Below are 17963 nucleotides of genomic sequence, written 5' to 3' on the forward strand. Positions count from 1 at the left end.
ATGTTCATCTTAATCCTCCTTTCAAGACACTGTCCATTCCGTTCAACTGCTCTTCCAAGACCTTTGCTGTCTCTGACAAAATTACAATGTTATCGGCGAACCTCAAAGTTTTTATTTCTTCTCCATGGATTTTAATAACTACTTCAAATTTTTCTTTTGTTTCCTTCACTGCTTGCTCAATATACAGATTGAATAACATTGGGGAAAGGCTACAACCCTGTCTCACTCCCTTCCCAACCACTGCTTCCCTTTCATGCCCCTCAATTCTTATAACTGCCATTTGGTTTCTATACAAATTGTAAATAGCCTTTCGCTCCCTGTATTTGACCCCTGCCACCTTCAGAATTTGAAAAAGAGTATTCTGGTCAACATTGTCAAAAGCTTTCTCTAAGTCTACAAATGCTAGAAACGTAGGTTTACCTTTCCGTAATCTAGCTTCTAAGATAAGTCGTAAGGTCAGTATTGCCTCACATGTTCCAATATTTCTACGGAATCCAGACTATCTTCCCCGAGGTCGGCTTCTACTAGTTTTTCCATTCGTCTGTAAAGAATTCGCATTAGTATTTTGCAGCCGTGGCTTATTAAACTGATTGTTCGGTAATTTTTACATCTGTCAACACCTGCTTTCTTTGGGGTTGGAATAATTGTATTCTTCTTGAAGTCTGAGGGTATTTCGCTTGTCTCATACATCTTGCTCACCAGATGGTAGAGTTTTGTCAGGACTGGCTCTCCCAAGGCCATCAGTAGTTCTAATGGAATGTTGTCTACTCCCGGGGCCTTGTTTCGACTCGGGTCTTTCAGTGCTCTGTCAAACTCTTCACGCAGTATCGTATCTCCCATTTCATCTTCATCTACATCCTGTTCCATTTTCATAATATTGTCCTGAAGTAAATCGCCCTTGTATAGACCCTCTATATACTCCTTCCGCCTTTCTGTTTCCCTTCTTTGCTTAGAACTGGGTTTCCATCTGAGCCCTTGATATTCATACAAGTGGTTCTCTTTTCTCCAAAGGTCTCATTTATTTTGCTGTAGGTAGTATCTATCTTGCCCCTAGTGAGATAAGCCTCTACATCCTTACATTTGTCCTCTAGCCATCCCTGCTTAGCCATTTTGTGCTTCCTGTCGATCTCATTTTTGAGACATTTGTATTCCTTTTTGCCTGCTTCATTTACTGCATTTTTATATTTTCTCCATTAATCAATTAAATTCAGTATTTCTTCTGTTACCCAAGGATTTCTACGAGCCCTCGTCTTTTTACCTACTTGATCCTCTGCTGCCTTTACTACTTCATCTCTCAAAGCTACCCATTCTTCTTCTACTGTATTTCTTTCCCCCATTCCTGTCAATTGTTCTCTTACTCTCTCCCTGAAACTCTGTACAACCTCTGGCTCTTTCAGTTTATCCAGATCCCATCTCCTTAAATTCCCACCTTTTTGCAGTTTCTTCAGTTTTAATCTACAGTTCATAACCAATAGATTGTGGTCAGAGTCCACATATGCCCCTGGAAATGTCTTACAATTTAAAACCTGGTTCCTAAATCTCTGTCTTACCATTATACAATCTATCTGAAACCTGCCAGTACCTCCAGGCTTCTTCCATGTACACAACCTTCTTTTATGATTCTTGAACCAAGTGTTAGCTGTGATTAAGTTGTGCTCTGTGCAAAATTCTACCAGATGGCTTCCTCTTTCATTTCTTACCCCAATCCATATTCACGTACGTTTCCTTCTCTCCCTTTTCCTACTACCGAATTCCAGTCACCCATGACTATTAAATTTTCATCTCCCTTCACTATCTGAATGATTTCTTTTATTTCTTCATACATTTCTTCAATTTCTTCATCATCTGCAGAGCTAGTTGGCATATAAACTTGTACTACTGTAGTAGGCGTCAGCTTTGTGTCTATCTTGGCCACAAAAATTCGTTCACTATGCTGTTTGTGGTAGCTTACCCGCATTCATATTTTTTAAATTCATTATTGAACCTACTCCTGCATTACCCCTATTTGACTTTGTATTTATAACCCTGTATTCGCCTGTCCAGAAGTCTTGTTCCTCCTGCCACCGAACTTCAATAATTCCCACTATATCTAACTTTAACCTATCCATTTCCCTTTTTAAATTTTCTAACCTACCTGCCCGATTAAGGGCTCTGACATTCCATGCTCCGATCCGTGGAACGCCAGTTTTCTTTCTCCTGATAACGACGTCCCCTTGAGTAGTCCCCGCCCGGAGATCTGAATGGGGGACTATTTTACCTCCGGAATATTTTACCCAAGAGGACGCCATCATCATTAACCATACAGTAAAGCTGCATGCCCTCGAGAAAAATTATGGCTGTAGTTTCCCCTTGCTTTCAACCGTTTGCAGTACCAGCACAGCAAGGCCGTTTTGGTTAGTGTTACAAGAATAGAATTGGGAGAAGAGGAGTTTGTGGCACAACTTGACAAGTAGAGGGGCCAGTTGGTAGGACATGTTCTGAGGGATCAAGGGATCACAAATTTAGCTTTGGAGGGCAGTGTGGAGGGTAAAAACCATAGAGGGAGACCAAGAGATGAATACACTTAACAGATTCAGAAGGATGTAGGTTGCAGTAAGTACTGGGAGATGAAGTAGCTTGCACAGGATAGAGGAGCATGGAGAGCTGCATCAAACCAGTCTCAGGACTGAAGACAAAAAAAACAACAACAACAACAACAACAACAACATACAAGGCCAGATCAGTCAATCATCCAGACTGTTGCCCCTGCAACTACTGAAAATGCTGCTGCCCCTCTTCAGGAACGACACGTTTGTCTGGCCTCTCAACAGGTACCCCTCCGTTGTGGTTGCACCTATGGTATGGCTATCTGTATCACTGTGGCATGCAAGCCTCCCCACCAACTGCAAGGTCCATGGTTCATGAGGGGGATTGTAGGCATATTCCTTGACAATGAAAAAGCACATGGCAGTACGTGGAGGTACAGAATATCAATTTAATGCAGTCTATCATAGCAGAGAGGTCATTCTGTTACTGAATAAGAGAGACACTCTCCAGTAATTTAATAGAAGGAAATAGTGTTCCTGAAGGTAGCATAACTGGTTTCACGCTCTTTGCCTTTGCTTTAAACAGAATAGCTGACATAGTGAAGAGTACAGTGAAAGGTTTTGTTTGTTGATGATTTTATTATTTTCTGCTCCTTCTCCTGTCTTTATCCATATCTCATCAACTGTAGCTAATACTTCAGAGACTGGAGAATTGAACACAGATGGCTGGTTTTAAGTTTTCAACAGATAAAACTGTATGTGTTGACTTTAATAAAATTTTCAGTTTTAACTAACCACATTTTACTGCGCTGCCCCCACCCCCCATTATCCATTTTAATCATTCAGTCAGATGTTTGGCTCTCACATTTGATTAGAGGCTCTCATGGATACTGTTGGGATGTTGTAACTGAATGTTACTGTCTATTCAGCCCAAACATCCACAGTAGTCTTTGCCATCTATGGTTTAGTCACAGTGACTGAAAGTATTACGCAGACACTCATGATTAACTGTTCCTGTAGCTCAATAAATAATGACTGCTAAGTCGGAAATGTAGTCTTCTGAGTGGACCTTGTGGTATTGTGTTACTGCTGGAACCAAGTGAACTTCAGGAACTGTAGGAACTACAGGAACTGTGCTAGTGCCTGTAATCTGTTGGCAGTGAAGTATACCACAATTGAGAGCATTGTCTCTGGCAGCTGACAACACTATTGGGCAGAAGAACACAACACGCTGATGACAGTGGGACAGAAGCAGAAGATAGTCCCAGTTAGCGACTGCCATCTGAATGCGGCAGCTCAGAACTGGGAAGTTGCCTTTGTGATTGGTTGTGCCGGTGGGCTGGTGGCCTTTCATAGTATCATTGTGTACTTCTTGAGTCATATACACAGCAGATACCACCCTTGTTGAACCTTAAACTAAGAGCACTTAAAGCTTTAGACATTTTACGGAGTCCTACAGGAAAGGTCTGCGTTTCATACAGGTCCTGTTCACAACAATTTTATAAAACATTTATCCACACCCATCTAGACTACAGGTGTCCCATTTATTGTTCAGCACAAACTTCATTTCCAAACTATTCTGGTTGCAGCACATCATGGTGGCATCACATTGACAACAGGGGGTTACACAAGCCCAATCTCTGGTCTCTGTGGTGAAGTTAAAGTGCCACCATTTAGCACCTGACTAAAGCTCCTGACCATATAACTTGACTTGAAAGCTGAGTTGGTTAGAGTGTCTCCAGTGTCTGCCATTATTGCTCGCCCTCCAGCAGAGCAACTGTTCTTGAACCACCCACGAACCGCAAAGCACTAGAGACTTGGGCAAAACTGCTACTAGTACAGAACAACACAGCAGATATCAGTGTTCTCCTACAGCATTAGAGCAGACAGCCACCTTGGCTGTTAGAGAGACCCAGTATAAATTTTTAATTACTTGTGTATAAGAAGTTGAACACGGCAAATATGTCAGCTTAAAAATTCCTAAATATTTTAAAGAAGCACTGTAATGACACATTGATTTAGACAGATAGCTTCAGGCAAAGGCAATTAGTTGTCTGTTTCACTGTTTTCCAAGCAAAGTCCTAGATATTTGTCTACCAGCAGAATTCAGCACCTTTGATGCTGAGTTGTATGCTGTTCTGATGGTGCTCAAGTGGATGAGATGTGTCCATATAAAAATTTGACATCTGCTCAGACCCAGAGTGCCCTGCAGACCACCCAGGGAATGTGGTCAGTGGAAAATATTGTCCAGAACATTCAGAATACCCTACTTTCGTGACAGAAACATGAAAAACAAGTGCCACTCTGTTGAGTACAGGACAAATTGGAGTTTGCAGTAACTAGGTTGCTGATGCAGCAGCCAGGTCATCTTGTGATGAGAATTTGATGATGTCATGTATAGTTTCCCTACTGCCTGTTATGTCACTTATGAGGAAGACATTTGTAGCTATTTGGGGAAAGAGTGAGGCTGGAAACAAAAGAAAATAAACTTCAAACAGTTAAACTGATCACCTGACCATTGCGTACTTGCATCAGATCATTCAGACAGAATGAGGTTCTGTTAGCTCAGCTTTGTATAGGGCATTGCCCTTTAATACACAGCTTTTTCCAGTGTTACAAAGAGCTCGAAGAATGCAATACATGTGGTGTCACAGTGCACTATAATTCAACTCAGTATTGTTTGTGTACTGATAGAGGGCTTTAAATTGTTTGGCTGGAGATAAATCCAATATTTTAAGTGACGATTAGATGAGTAATGCTGATTTTAAAATTTTTTGAGAAATTAAGACTCATCCAAAGTTGTAAGGGGGGTGGATTGTAACAGTTGAGTGATTGGCCCTATCCTGTGGTTTTTTTGTGTGTATATAGTGGTCAGTCAGCAACATGTACTTGGGAAATGTTTTAGTGATTTTATCTATCTAGCACTCATTTCATCAACAATATGCATGGGACAGACTGCTGCTCACCACATCGAGGGGGCATTGAGTCATAGACAATGAAAAAGACTGCTAAAATATTTAAGCTTTCGAATTAAGTCCTTCTTCTTAAACAGAAAAACACACACATTCCACAAGCATAACTCACATACTCATGGCCCTTGTCACTGGGTGCTGCAGCCCAACTGCTTCTGATGTGAGCACCAATCTACTGGGATACTGAAGGGGAGGGGGGGGGGGTTGTGGTAATGAGGGAGCATGCTGTGGGGAGGGGGAGAGTTAGCGGGGGTGGGTTACCAAAGATGTTTATTTCAGAAGTCAAATGTACAAAGATGTAACATGTAATATGTAGGGGCACAGACAGTGCTGTTTCAGTATCGACTTTACCTTATGCACAGCTGCCTTTTGGAAGTAGTGCCACTGATTCGGGTAACCCCCATCATTCTAGAAGCAGTGGGAGTTTTGGCACCGACCGTTGTGAGGGACGTAAGAAGTCAGACTATTGGTAGTGAGCGAAGTGATAAGAGGGAACAATGGAGTGAGTGCCTAATTAGATACATTATTATTATTATGATTATTTTTACTTTTATTTTTATTTCTTTTTTCCAGGAGGGGGAAAGGAATAAAAGGAGTTGGGCCACTAGTACATGGTCAGGGCTAATGAGTTACACATGTTCCTTGGGCATCAGACCCCCCTCCCTTTTAGCTGTCATATTGAGCTTAGGTCCAATTACGTAACATAAAACAGACAAGCTTTTCCTTGGAAGAAGTGAAAGAAATTGGAAATTATTAAAGTAACAGGAAGGGGGATCTTGCTGGTCTAGAATGAAGGGGATTCCTCAAATCAGAAGGGCTACCTCCAAGAGGCAGAGCACTTAAGGGTAAAGTCGATACTGAAACTTCATCATCTGTACTCTGACAAGTACTCAAAATAGTTAATCTGCATATGTTCTTTGACAACACGATTATAATTGTAAAATACAGCTTAATATATAATAGTTACAAGGCATGTAGCTATTAAACAAAAGATAAGTGTTCAGTAAGTAACAAAGTGCACTTTTTTCTGAAAATGGTGGTTTTATTTAGGATTGCAATACACAATGCTTAAAAAACCTTATTTTTCAACATAATCTCCAGTCAATGTGACGCCCTTAAGGCACCTGACTGGGAAGGCGCGTTTGTCCGCATGGTACCACTCTATTGGTCAGCATCGTTGCCAACGTCTTGCTGCTTCAGAACTGCCCCATCATCCGTGTAATGTTTCATGTGGACTGCATCATTCAATGGACCAGACAAGTGGAAGTCAGAATGTGTGAGATTTGGGCTAGAGGGTGAATGAGGCACAGCACAGTCAAGTTTCATGAGCTCCACTCGAGTGCACAGACTTTTGTGAGGCCTTGTGTTGTTAGGGAGAAGGAGAAGTTTGTTTGCATTTTTGTGACGACGAACACACTGAAGTCATTTCTTCAGTTTCTTGGAGGTAACAAAATACACTTTAGAGTTGCTTGTTGCGCCCTCAGAGTCCTAAAAGACCATCGCCATGACTTTACTGGCTGAGGGTACGGCTTTGAACTTTTTCCTCAGAGGAGAGGTGGTGTGGTGCCACTCCATCGATTGTCGTTTTGTTCCAAGAACAATGTACCCATGTTTCATTGCCTGTGGCAGGGTTTGACAAAAAATTGGCACAATAAGCCCCATAACATGCAAACATTTCTGCACAGGTGGTGCTTCATTGCTCTTTTGATCTACTGTAACGAACCCACACATCTCTGAATACCCCAACTGGAGGATGTGTGTGTCAGAATTACTAATAGAGATGTCCAGTTGAGCAGTGAGGTGTTGGATTGTGATCCATTGATCACCTTGAATGAGAGTGTCCGCAAGTTCCAGCATAGCAGGAGTCGCACCGTATCCTTCTGTGTGAAGTAGTCCATAACTGTCTGCTGCACATCCTCGTCTGACAGGACTGTCAATCCTTCAAGGACTTTTTAAGGCACCAAAGGAATGGTAAACATGTGGGGAGAGATCAGGACTACAGGGTGAGCGGTGAAGTGTCTCCTACTTGCATTGGCGCAACTTTTGCTGGCCTCCCAGTTTTACCAGCATCTGTATGTTGAATCATGATCAGCATAGAACTTTATCACACCTTTTCCCAATAGTGGTTTTCAACCCACATGCTGTCCCTTCTTAAATCTCCGATTCATGTCTACTGGTGTTTGTCCTTCAGCGACCAAGAAAAGAACAACAGCACAGTGAACATATTTGGTAATCGTGCTACCACAGTTCACATTTCTGTATTTATGACACACATATTGGAAAGACAAGAATGCCACACCAAATGTTTGTATACATGTTGGTGCGTATGTACCTGCATTGAATCGCATCACGTTCCAGCAGCAACCTCAAATGAAAACTTTTTGACTAACCCTTATTTGTTGTTGTTGTTGTTGTTGTGGTCTTCAGTCCTGAGACTGGTTTGATGCAGCTCTCCATGCTACTCTATCCTGTGCAAGCTTCTTCATCTCCCAGTAACTACTGCAACGTACATCTTTCTGAATCTGCTTAGTGTATTCATCTCTTGGTCTCCCCTTACGATTTTTACCCTCCATGCTGCCCTCCAATACCAAATTGGTGATCCCTTGATGCCTCACAACATGTCCTACCAACCGATCCCTTCTTCTAGTCAAGTTGTGCCACAAACTTCTCTTCTCCCCAATCCTATTCAATACTTCCTCATTAGTTATGTGATCTACCCATCTAATCTTCAGCATTCTTCTGTAGCACCACATTTCGAAAGCTTCTATTCTCTTCTTGTCCAAACTATTTACCGTCCATGTTTCACTTCCATACATAGCTACACTCCATACAAATACTTTCAGAAATTACTTCCTGACACTTAAATCTATACTCGATGTTAACAAATTTCTCTTCTTCAGAAACGCTTTCCTTGCCATTGCCAGTCTATATTTTATATCCTCTCTACTTCGACCATCATCAGTTATTTTGCTCCCCAAATAGCAAAACTCATTTACTACTTTAAGTGTCTCATTTCCTAATCTAATTCCCTCAGCATCACTCGACTTAATTCGACTACATTCCATTATCCTCGTTTTGCTTTTGTTGATGTTCATCTTATATCCTCCCTTCAAGACACCATCCATTCCGTTCAACTGCTCTTCCAAGTCCTTTGCTGTCTCTGACAGAATTACAATGTCATCGGCGAACCTCAAAGTTTTTATTTCTTCTCCATGGATTTTAATACCTACTCCGAATTTTTCTTTTGTTTCCTTTACTGCTTGCTCAATATACAGATTGAATAACATCGGGGAGAGGCTACAACCCTGTCTTACTCCCTTCCCAACCGCTGCTTCCCTTTCATGTCCCTCGACTCTTGTAACTGCCATCCGGTTTCTGTACAAATTGTAAATAGCCTTTCGCTCCCTGTATTTTACCCCTGCCACCTTTAGAATTTGAAAGAGAGTATTCCAGTCAACATTGTCAAAAGCTTTCTCTAAGTCTACAAATGCTAGAAACGTAGGTTTGCCTTTCCTTAATCTTTCTTCTAAGATAAGTCGTAAGGTCAGTGTTGCCTCACGTGTTCCACTATTTCTACGGAATCCAAACTGATCTTCCCCGAGGTCGCTTCTACTAGTTTTTCCATTCGTCTGTAAAGAATTTGTGTTAGTATTTTGCAGCTGTGGCTTATTAAACTGATTGTTCGGTAATTTTCACATCTGTCAGCACCTGCTTTCTTTGGGATTGGAATTATTATATTCTTCTTGAAGTCTGAGGGTATTTCACCTGTCTCATACATCTTGCTCACCAGATGGTAGAGTTTTGTCAGGACTGGCTCTCCCAAGACTGTCACTAGTTCCAATGGAATGTTGTCTACTCCGGGGGCCTTGTAATGACTCAGGTCTTTCAGTGCTCTGTCAAACTCTTCACGCAGCATCGTATCTCCTATTTCATCTTCATCTACATCCTCTTCCATTTCCATAATATTGTCCTCAAGTACATCGCCCTTGTATAGACCCTCTATATACTCCTTCCACCTTTCTGCTTTCCCTTCTTTGCTTAGAACTGGGTTACCATCTGAGCTCTTGATGTTCATACAAGTGGTTCTCTTATCTCCAAAGATCTCTTTAATTTTCCTGTAGGCAGTATCTATGTTACCCCTAGTGAGATAAGCCTCTACATCCTTATATTTGTCCTCTAGCCATCGCTGCTTAGCCATTTTGCACTTCCTGTCAATCTCATTTTTGAGACGTTTGTATTCCTTTTTGCCTGCTTCATTTACTGCATTTTTATATTTTCTCCTTTCATCAATTAAATTCAATATTTCTCCTGTTACCCACGGATTTCTACTAGCCCTCGTCTTTTTACCTACTTGATCCTCTGCTGCCTTCACTACTTCATCCCTCAAAGCTACCCATTCCTCTTCTACTGTATTTATTTCCCCCATTCTTGTCAATCATTCCCTTATGCTCTCCCTGAAACTCTGTACAATCTCTGGTTCTTTCAGTTTATCCAGGTCCCATCTCCTTAAATTCCCACCTTTTTGCAGTTTCTTCAGTTTTGATCTACAGGTCATAACCAATAGATTGTGGTCAGAGTCCACATCTGCCCCTGGAAATGTCTTACAATTTAAAACCTGATTCCTAAATCTCTGTCTTACCATTATATAATCTATCTGATACCTTTTAGTATCTCCAGGGTTCTTCCATGTAATTTATATTTTAAAATAAATAGGTGAAATCTGACAACTGTTGAGCCACAAATATCAAATGTTGAGCCACAAATATCAAATAAGTCAAAAGATAGTCAAACAACATAACGGGACCATGGTGATAAACCTAAAGAATAATATTAACTCAAAGGTTGCTGTTCAAGAGGTGGAGTAAAAACTCTACAAATTAAAGAACGTAATATACAATGTGGGGCAGAATGGACTCCTTGTTTGATGGGTGACTTGTAAAAAGCCAACAAAGGAAAAGGTTTTTATTTCTGAAAACTACATTAATGCCATTTTATTTTCATTAGGTTTTGATAATTATATCATCCAGGTGATGACCTTGGAGAGCGATGAACATATTGAGTTGTTCAAAAAAGTTTTCGAAAACTCTTCTCAGCGTATCTTGTGTGAAACTGTTTTTGCAGAATTTGGCGTGCATGATGGGCAGTATGAGCTGTGTCACAATTCTGTTGAAACCAAAAGGCTTCTGTGTCATATTCCGTACCATATTCTTCCTTTTTGGGGAGTAAAAATTTCTCCAGCATCTCACAATACCACACAAAGTTCACACTAACAGTTGCACCTCAAGATTCAAAAAAGTAAGGCCCAGTAGTGCCTGTGGAGGACACAGCACACCGAACTGTCACTTTGGGGCTGTGCAGAGGTCTTTGGTGAAGTTCACTAGGGTTTTCAGTTGCCCAGTAATGAAAATTTTTCTTATTTACAGAACCAGATAGGTGAAAATGCACTTCATTGCTAGACCACAGAATAGTGTCGAGTTGTACAGAGGCTAAGATTGCATTTCAAGCATCTGAACGTTTCACCCAGTCTTCTGGACTAAGTTCTTGAACAGCCATCAAGTTGTAGGGGGTTAAGTGAAGGTTAGAATGTAAAATTCGCCTTCACTGTTCTGGACAACATTCCACAAGTACCAACATGTTTCCATCATGGAGAGCACAATGGAGAGTCTTCAGTGGATGCTCTCGCTGCCACAATGTTTCCAGGTGTCCTCACACTTTTAGGTCGGCCAGCTGATTCTCTAGGAACTGCATGTCCTGTCTCCCTAACACTAGTAATCTTGTTGATATAGCTTTGTTAATTGTTTGATAATGACTTGCCTTGTAGTTACTATATATTAAGTGGTGGTTTTATATTGCAAAAAACTATTCAATAGCCAAGATTGCATAAAATATGTCTTTATTTAAGACAACCCATTTCAACAGACTATGATGTTACAGTCAGGTCTTAAAATCTTTTCTTGTAAAACATGTTCACTTTATGCTGAACCTCACACACGAGATGTCAGGTGAATAAAAAATGAGCACTTATAAAAGGTTTGTTATCGCTAAAATATTTAAAAATGTAAAGCACCTTATCCAAAAGCACATGTCCATATACATATTGCTAACAGATGCTTGTTACATCATGCAAATGCGGTAAACATAGCACATCTGTTTACATATGATGGACATATCTAAATAGTGTGATTCCACTTCTTTATTGGTATTGTCAAACAATCTGTAAAGGTCAACTATGTGAAGTATGTAGTATATGTTACATCTCTGTATGTTTGACTTCTATGATCAGTCATCTTTAATATCTGTTTTTCTGTATATGATCACTACATCATGATCAGTTTTCGATTACTATCCTATGGGTTACTGCTTACCGTGTTAGAACATCTACTGTTCTGCTAAAGATACATCATGATGATTGTATAGTCCATATGTACTCCATGTCTATATATGTAATGACATGTGAGTAATATTAGTCTTCGTTTGTAAGTATTACTCGGGGTCACCCATTACCCTTTTGATGTTTTTGTATGTGTTTTTCTGTAGTTGGCTTTTTATTTTCATTGATATAAGTACTGTGATGATGGTGTTTTAGTTACATTGATCATGATAAAAAAGAAAGATTAATACAGTGTTATGTCATGCTCTTTCTCAAATATATAATGGTTGTTAGAAGTAGCCTGGAAAGGGAAAAAAATGGGAGCTTTAGAAACTACTACGTTAGTTAGGCACAAATTAAGTAGTATATCATCAATAGAAATAAAGATTTTATATAAAAATGCTGCAGATTCTTTGTCTTTCCTTACAGGATGAATGTGAAGATGTTAAATGCCTGCTGCATTGCCTGTTCTGTAGGTTTATGCAGAGCCTTGTCATCTGTAGCTAGCTTTACTTCAGCAACACTGACCTCTGTCAGTGATTCGTTAATCACAATGTTGTTTTAATCAAGCTAGAGAGTAGATATGACTGTGCCCTCTGACTAACTGCATTATAAAAAATAATTTTGGCAAAGAATCTATGGTTTGTGAAATAGTTTGTCGTTTGAACAGCATACCACTCACAAGTTATGGAAGCATCTAGAATGTTGGACATGCACTACATTTCATAGTAGGATTTAGCATTGTACAGTTCCTTTTGTATTGTAACATACTACTGGTTTAAATTTTAATTCAGCAGTGAAAATAATCAATCTTTGACAATATAATGTAATTGGAGAGATGATAAATCTACTCACTAAGTGACAGTAGGAGAAAACACTTCAGAGCCAGTGGCTCCTTCTTCTGGCAGAAAGCTTATATGAGAAGGAAAGGTGTGAAGGGAAAGGAACAGGAGAGGTTTAGGAAAGGGATAGAGTGCAGAAAAGTCACCCAGAAACCCGGGTCATGGAGACTTACTGGACGAGATGAGAAGGAAAAACTGATTGTTGGGGGACTGCGCTAGACAAGATTTGAAAATCTGAGAGCTTAAGGGTGGAAGACAGGGTAATATGCAAGACCAAGTTTACTGCTAGAACACTGAGCATGCGTTAATGAGATTGAAAAGCTAAGTACATTGTATGTAACAGATGTGGGAAGGGGGGGGGGGGGGGATGAAAGATGTAAAAAAACTCACGAGTGAAGAAAGGAGTAGTTACTGTGAAGAAATGCTGAGCTAGAAGAAATTAATGTAAATTAAGGCCAAGTGGGTGGTCAGAGCCAAGAACATGTTGTAGTGCTAGTTCCGGCCTGCGGTGTTCTGAGAAAAGGGTGTCTGGGGGAAGAATCCAGATGGCGGCTGTAGTGAAACAGACACCAAGGTCACGACTGTTGTGTTGTAGGGCATGCTCTGCAAAGGGATGTTGTGTGTTGCCGGTATACACCCTGTGCCTATGCTCATTCATCCTAACTGACAACTTGGTGATAGTCATTCCAATGTAAAAAGCTGAACAACGTTTACATAACATAGCCATTGTATGATACTCCATAATACAGTTATTGTAGAAACTGTTATTTCAAGAACATCGCCAAAGAACATTTTTCTGTCTATAAGTGATTGGATACTTACTATTATCAGTGTTACTAATTAATGAAACAACTCTGAGTTTAGATGTTTAGTTAATAATCCACAATAAATCTGTGTAGTCTGTTTCTCTTGAATATACCTATTGCTGTCTTTACAGAAGTGGCTTTACAACATGTCTCAATGGCTCTTAGAGGAGAAGTTAACTATGAAATAATGAGGCCTATACCTGAAATGGGTTGGCGTATTCGGAAACATTATTTCCTGGTAAAAAATCATAACCAACCCAAAGATGAAATGGTGCTTTCTTGGGTTGAATACGGACCTGACAAACATTTGGATGACCGTGAAATGCTAAGTGCTTGCAAGAGCATTTCAAGTATGCAGGTATGGATCTAACATTATTCAGGCAGTTTATTTTCTTTCTTTTTGTAGTCATTATCAATATTTGTGTAATACAGAGTTTTCCAGAAGATAATGAAATGTAGAAATGTATGTCATTGTAATTGCAGTTGATCTAAGTGAATTGAACTGAAAACATTGAAGGGAATTCAGTCAAACATCTTGTTTGCACTAAATTATCTGATAATTGCAAATTCCATTCAACCCATGTTCACCACTTTTCCAAGAAAAGTAGCTGTGCAAGTGATTTATCTGTTGGCTCTTTATTCCAACAGCATCCATTTATCCAGAAACCAGAATTTATAAACTGTAATGAGATTGGAGGGTATGTAGTTCGTGCTCTAAATAATGCAGGAACCTTGCGTGATTTACTGTATTGTTCAAAACCAAAATCAACGTTTCTGAGAAAGTACGGCAACCCCAAGCAGCGTAAGCCATTGTTGGTTGAAGAAGTTTCACTGTATGGAAAGCAGATCCTTGAAGCCCTTTCTTTCTTAAATTATAAAGGACTCCCGTATGGTAAGTATTTTCATCACATTGTGTATGATCATTGTATGAATGTTACCACTGGTTGCTTAAGGTGTTTGTGTCATTTTACAGGCCATCTGCACCCAGGAAATGTAATCGTAGAAAATGGACGAATCAAGTTAATCGACATTGAAAATGGTATTTTGGGACTTCCATCTTTCTACAGGCCATATATACTACACCACAAAAAAATTAAGACAATGGAAGCAGTAGATGTATATTGTTTTGGACATGTAATTTATGAAATGGCCTTCGCTTATCCTCTTTATGACTCAGTCTGTGATATTCTGCCACCACATTGTCCGCCATTGCTACGTAAGTGTAGAAGAAATACAAAATTTTTTACATAAGAAGCTCAAATATCTGAATACAACTTCTTGAACTGTACTACTACTACTACTACATTTCTGTAATTATGTAGCATTAAGAAAATAGTTCTAGTTGCCTGACAAAAATGTGAAGTACTCAGAAGGCATGTTCAGATGTTGTAACTTCAGCAGATGTGCACTCTTGCAGATATGTAAATGATTACTGTTTTTCAAATCTAATGTTGTTACCAGCCGTGGTAGGGTATATAAGACATAGGGAAGAGTGCTTGATGCTGAGTGATCACTGTAATGGACATAAAGATGCCACATACTCCTGTGAGACAGTGTTATCAGCACTTGATTTTGCAATGTGCCTCATTGTTTGTCTCCATTTGGCCGGCTTGTTGAACTGTGCAATATCCAGATTTGTGGGGCATTTGGTTGTGACAGTGACCCAATATTGACTGCATGGGAACATGAGGGCAGGTGCAGTTGTCATAAAAATTCTGGTTAACCACATCTGACAACCATAAGGGAAGATTGTCATATTACAGCTGGTAATCCCTTCACATCTCTGCTTACCATCTGAGAACAAGTAACGGACTGTGCAACTTCGTGTGTGTCATCCTGCAGGATTTGCCAGAAACTATAGTCGAGACCGCATAAGAAAATTCCAGACAGCTCGCATTGCTGTTGACGGCTTTCATCTGCGAGGTGCTAATGGCTGCAGGCAAAAACAGTAGCCGTTTACATAGCTGTGACAGCACTGAGGCATTGCCATACATACGTTTACCAAATCGTATTATGCCATTGATTGAGGTAAGCCTGAGAAGCTGCTGCACCCAGACCACTGCAACTGTTGGGGATCAACTTATGCTAGCTCAACTATAGCAGCAGTTGGACTAGGGAGTTACTGTCCCAATTGTAGGCTGCTGTTAACATCACAACACAAACAGCTGTGTTTCGAGTGATTCCATGTCAAGGAAACATGGACTGCTGATGAGTGGCATCACATTGTGTTCATTGATGAATCATGGTGCTGCATTGCCCCAGATGACCCTTGCCAGCAAGTATGGCAGCAACTTGGGGAGAGGTCCCATTTGTACAATGTTTTGGAGAGGCACAACAATGTTAATCCTGGTGGCAAGTTGTGGTGAGAAATAAAGTGTGACTTATGTCATGGTTGGTGGTGCTCTGAGGAAACTCTTAATGGCACAACAGTGTGTTGCGGACATCATGTGCCACCTCTCATGTCGCATTCGGGAGGATGACGGTCCAATCCCGCGTCCGGCATCATGATTTAGGTTTTCCATGATTTCCCTAAATCACTCCAGGCAAATGGCAGAATGGTTCCTTTGAAAGGGCACGGCCGACTTCCTTCCCCTATCTTCCCTAATCCGATGAGACTTTGCTGTCTGGTCTCCTTCCCCAAAACAACCCGACCCAACCCACCTCTCATGTATCAGTATCATGGTGCCATTTTTCAAAAGGACAATGCTCATCCACCTATGGCACATTCCTGTATGAACTGTGTGCACAATTTTAAGGTACTTTTGTGGTCAGTGATATCCCCATATCTGTCACCAATAGAAAATGTGTGGGACCAGCTTGGACGTCAGCTCTGTTATAGTTCCATTATCCAAGATATCAAGGACCAGTTACAACAGTTGTGGGCCAGCTTTCCTCAGGAGAGAATACAACAGCTTTGTGACACCCTTTGCAACCCATTCATTGCACATATTCAATCCAGAGGGGTGCAACATCATACTGATAAGTGGGCTCATACTGCTAAGCTCTTTGCAAATTTGACTTGATTTTCTTATTGCTGAAACAATAGCAAGAACCCTCTGATCCCATGTTGTTTCATTTTGTTCCCTTCTCCCCTTCAGGGTGCTGCACCACTTCTTGTTGAGCAATGTAGATAGCAACAGACTTATTGGGTAGAAGTCATTATCACTATCATCTTGGAAGTGTCTTACTGTTGCAGTCTGTCTCTTCATGGGATATCCCAGAACTTTCTCTTCATGGGATATCCCAGAACTTTCGTGCCATTTGGTCGCTGGGTTAGAACTGTGTTGGATCCCTGTGTTGTGCGCCTAGTTGGTGTATTGTAGCTGTTGTCCTTATACTCCTACATGTTCTTCAATATTAATCGTATTAGATATTGGTTTGTTTTGATTCTATAACTTACTACATAGTGTGGCAGTCGCATGTTGGACTACTTGTATCAGATAATAACAGTTCTTAATATGTATCTGTGACTAGTGTTTTTGTTATGACTGGTAGTACTGCTGTATAGTGAAACACATAACTTTATTATTCAGTGGTTTAGGTTTCTTTTAGTATATTATCAACAACTGATATTTATTTATTTATTTATCAACAACTTATATTTATTATTATTTCACTTTTTTAAATGTATGTCAGATTAACACACAAGTAGGATGGAACATCACACATTTCTTATGAAAATCTTACCTTGTTGCGTGTGGTGTTGAGTCAGGAAAGTTCCCCTTAAAATTCAGCAGATTTCCTAGCTGTGGCTAGCTGACATCAAATGCTCAAAGAAATAAAACAAAAATTGGAGCAAATTCCTACATAGCTTCACCTTTTTTTTGTACAAAGCAAATACATAGGCTTTTCACCCCATTCATCCATTACCTTATAACCTGTACACAAATCACTGATTATTAATTTACAATATTCCACTACTAAGAAACAAGCATCCACGTCCACATTCAAAAGTCAAAGCACAGTACTTTGAATATATTACCATGTCCTAATATATAGTACAAGCTCATAAGATATCACAAAGTTCAATGCTCTGGCTAAGACAAACTATCATAAACTCTCCTTCAGTTTTAGTTTATATTTCATTTAAGTGTCGCAGTTCCTATTACTGCAGCTATCAACAATGATGCTGAAGTCTGGCAGCTGCGTTGAAACAAACGTGCAACATAAAGTTCAACAACAATGTCTATATGAAGGCTTTTAGAAAGTAAGTTACAGTGCTTTGTGCTGTGCAGAGGAGTGGAGCAGTGGAGTGATTTTTGTATAGCTGCTAGTCTGGCAGTGCTGTGTAAAGATTATGGAACTGTTGTTTGCCCCACAACTGTAAATAAAAATTGCAGCTATCATCAAAAATTCTGCTGCCTGTGAGTTACATGCTGTACACATTTTGAAAAGGTCGGGTGAAAGAAGTGGATGACAATCTGTTTTGATGGATGAACTTTGAATGA

The 17963-nt window shown here is 40.1% G+C and overlaps 1 protein-coding gene across 2 annotated transcripts in view; it reads left to right on the forward strand.

Annotated features, from left to right (window-relative positions):
- Positions 1-17963, forward strand: part of LOC126191051 (PX domain-containing protein kinase-like protein) — a 133172-nt gene that overhangs the window by 43722 nt on the left and 71487 nt on the right. For both annotated transcript variants that reach the window (XM_049931763.1, XM_049931764.1), the window contains exons 4-6: positions 13647-13873; positions 14164-14407; positions 14489-14731. In XM_049931763.1, coding sequence (XP_049787720.1) covers positions 13647-13873; positions 14164-14407; positions 14489-14731 — 714 coding nt within the window. The remainder of the gene's footprint in view (positions 1-13646; positions 13874-14163; positions 14408-14488; positions 14732-17963) is intronic.

Source organism: Schistocerca cancellata, chromosome 6 (assembly GCF_023864275.1).
Source record: "Schistocerca cancellata isolate TAMUIC-IGC-003103 chromosome 6, iqSchCanc2.1, whole genome shotgun sequence".
In the NCBI taxonomy this organism is placed as follows: Eukaryota; Metazoa; Arthropoda; class Insecta; order Orthoptera; family Acrididae; genus Schistocerca; species Schistocerca cancellata.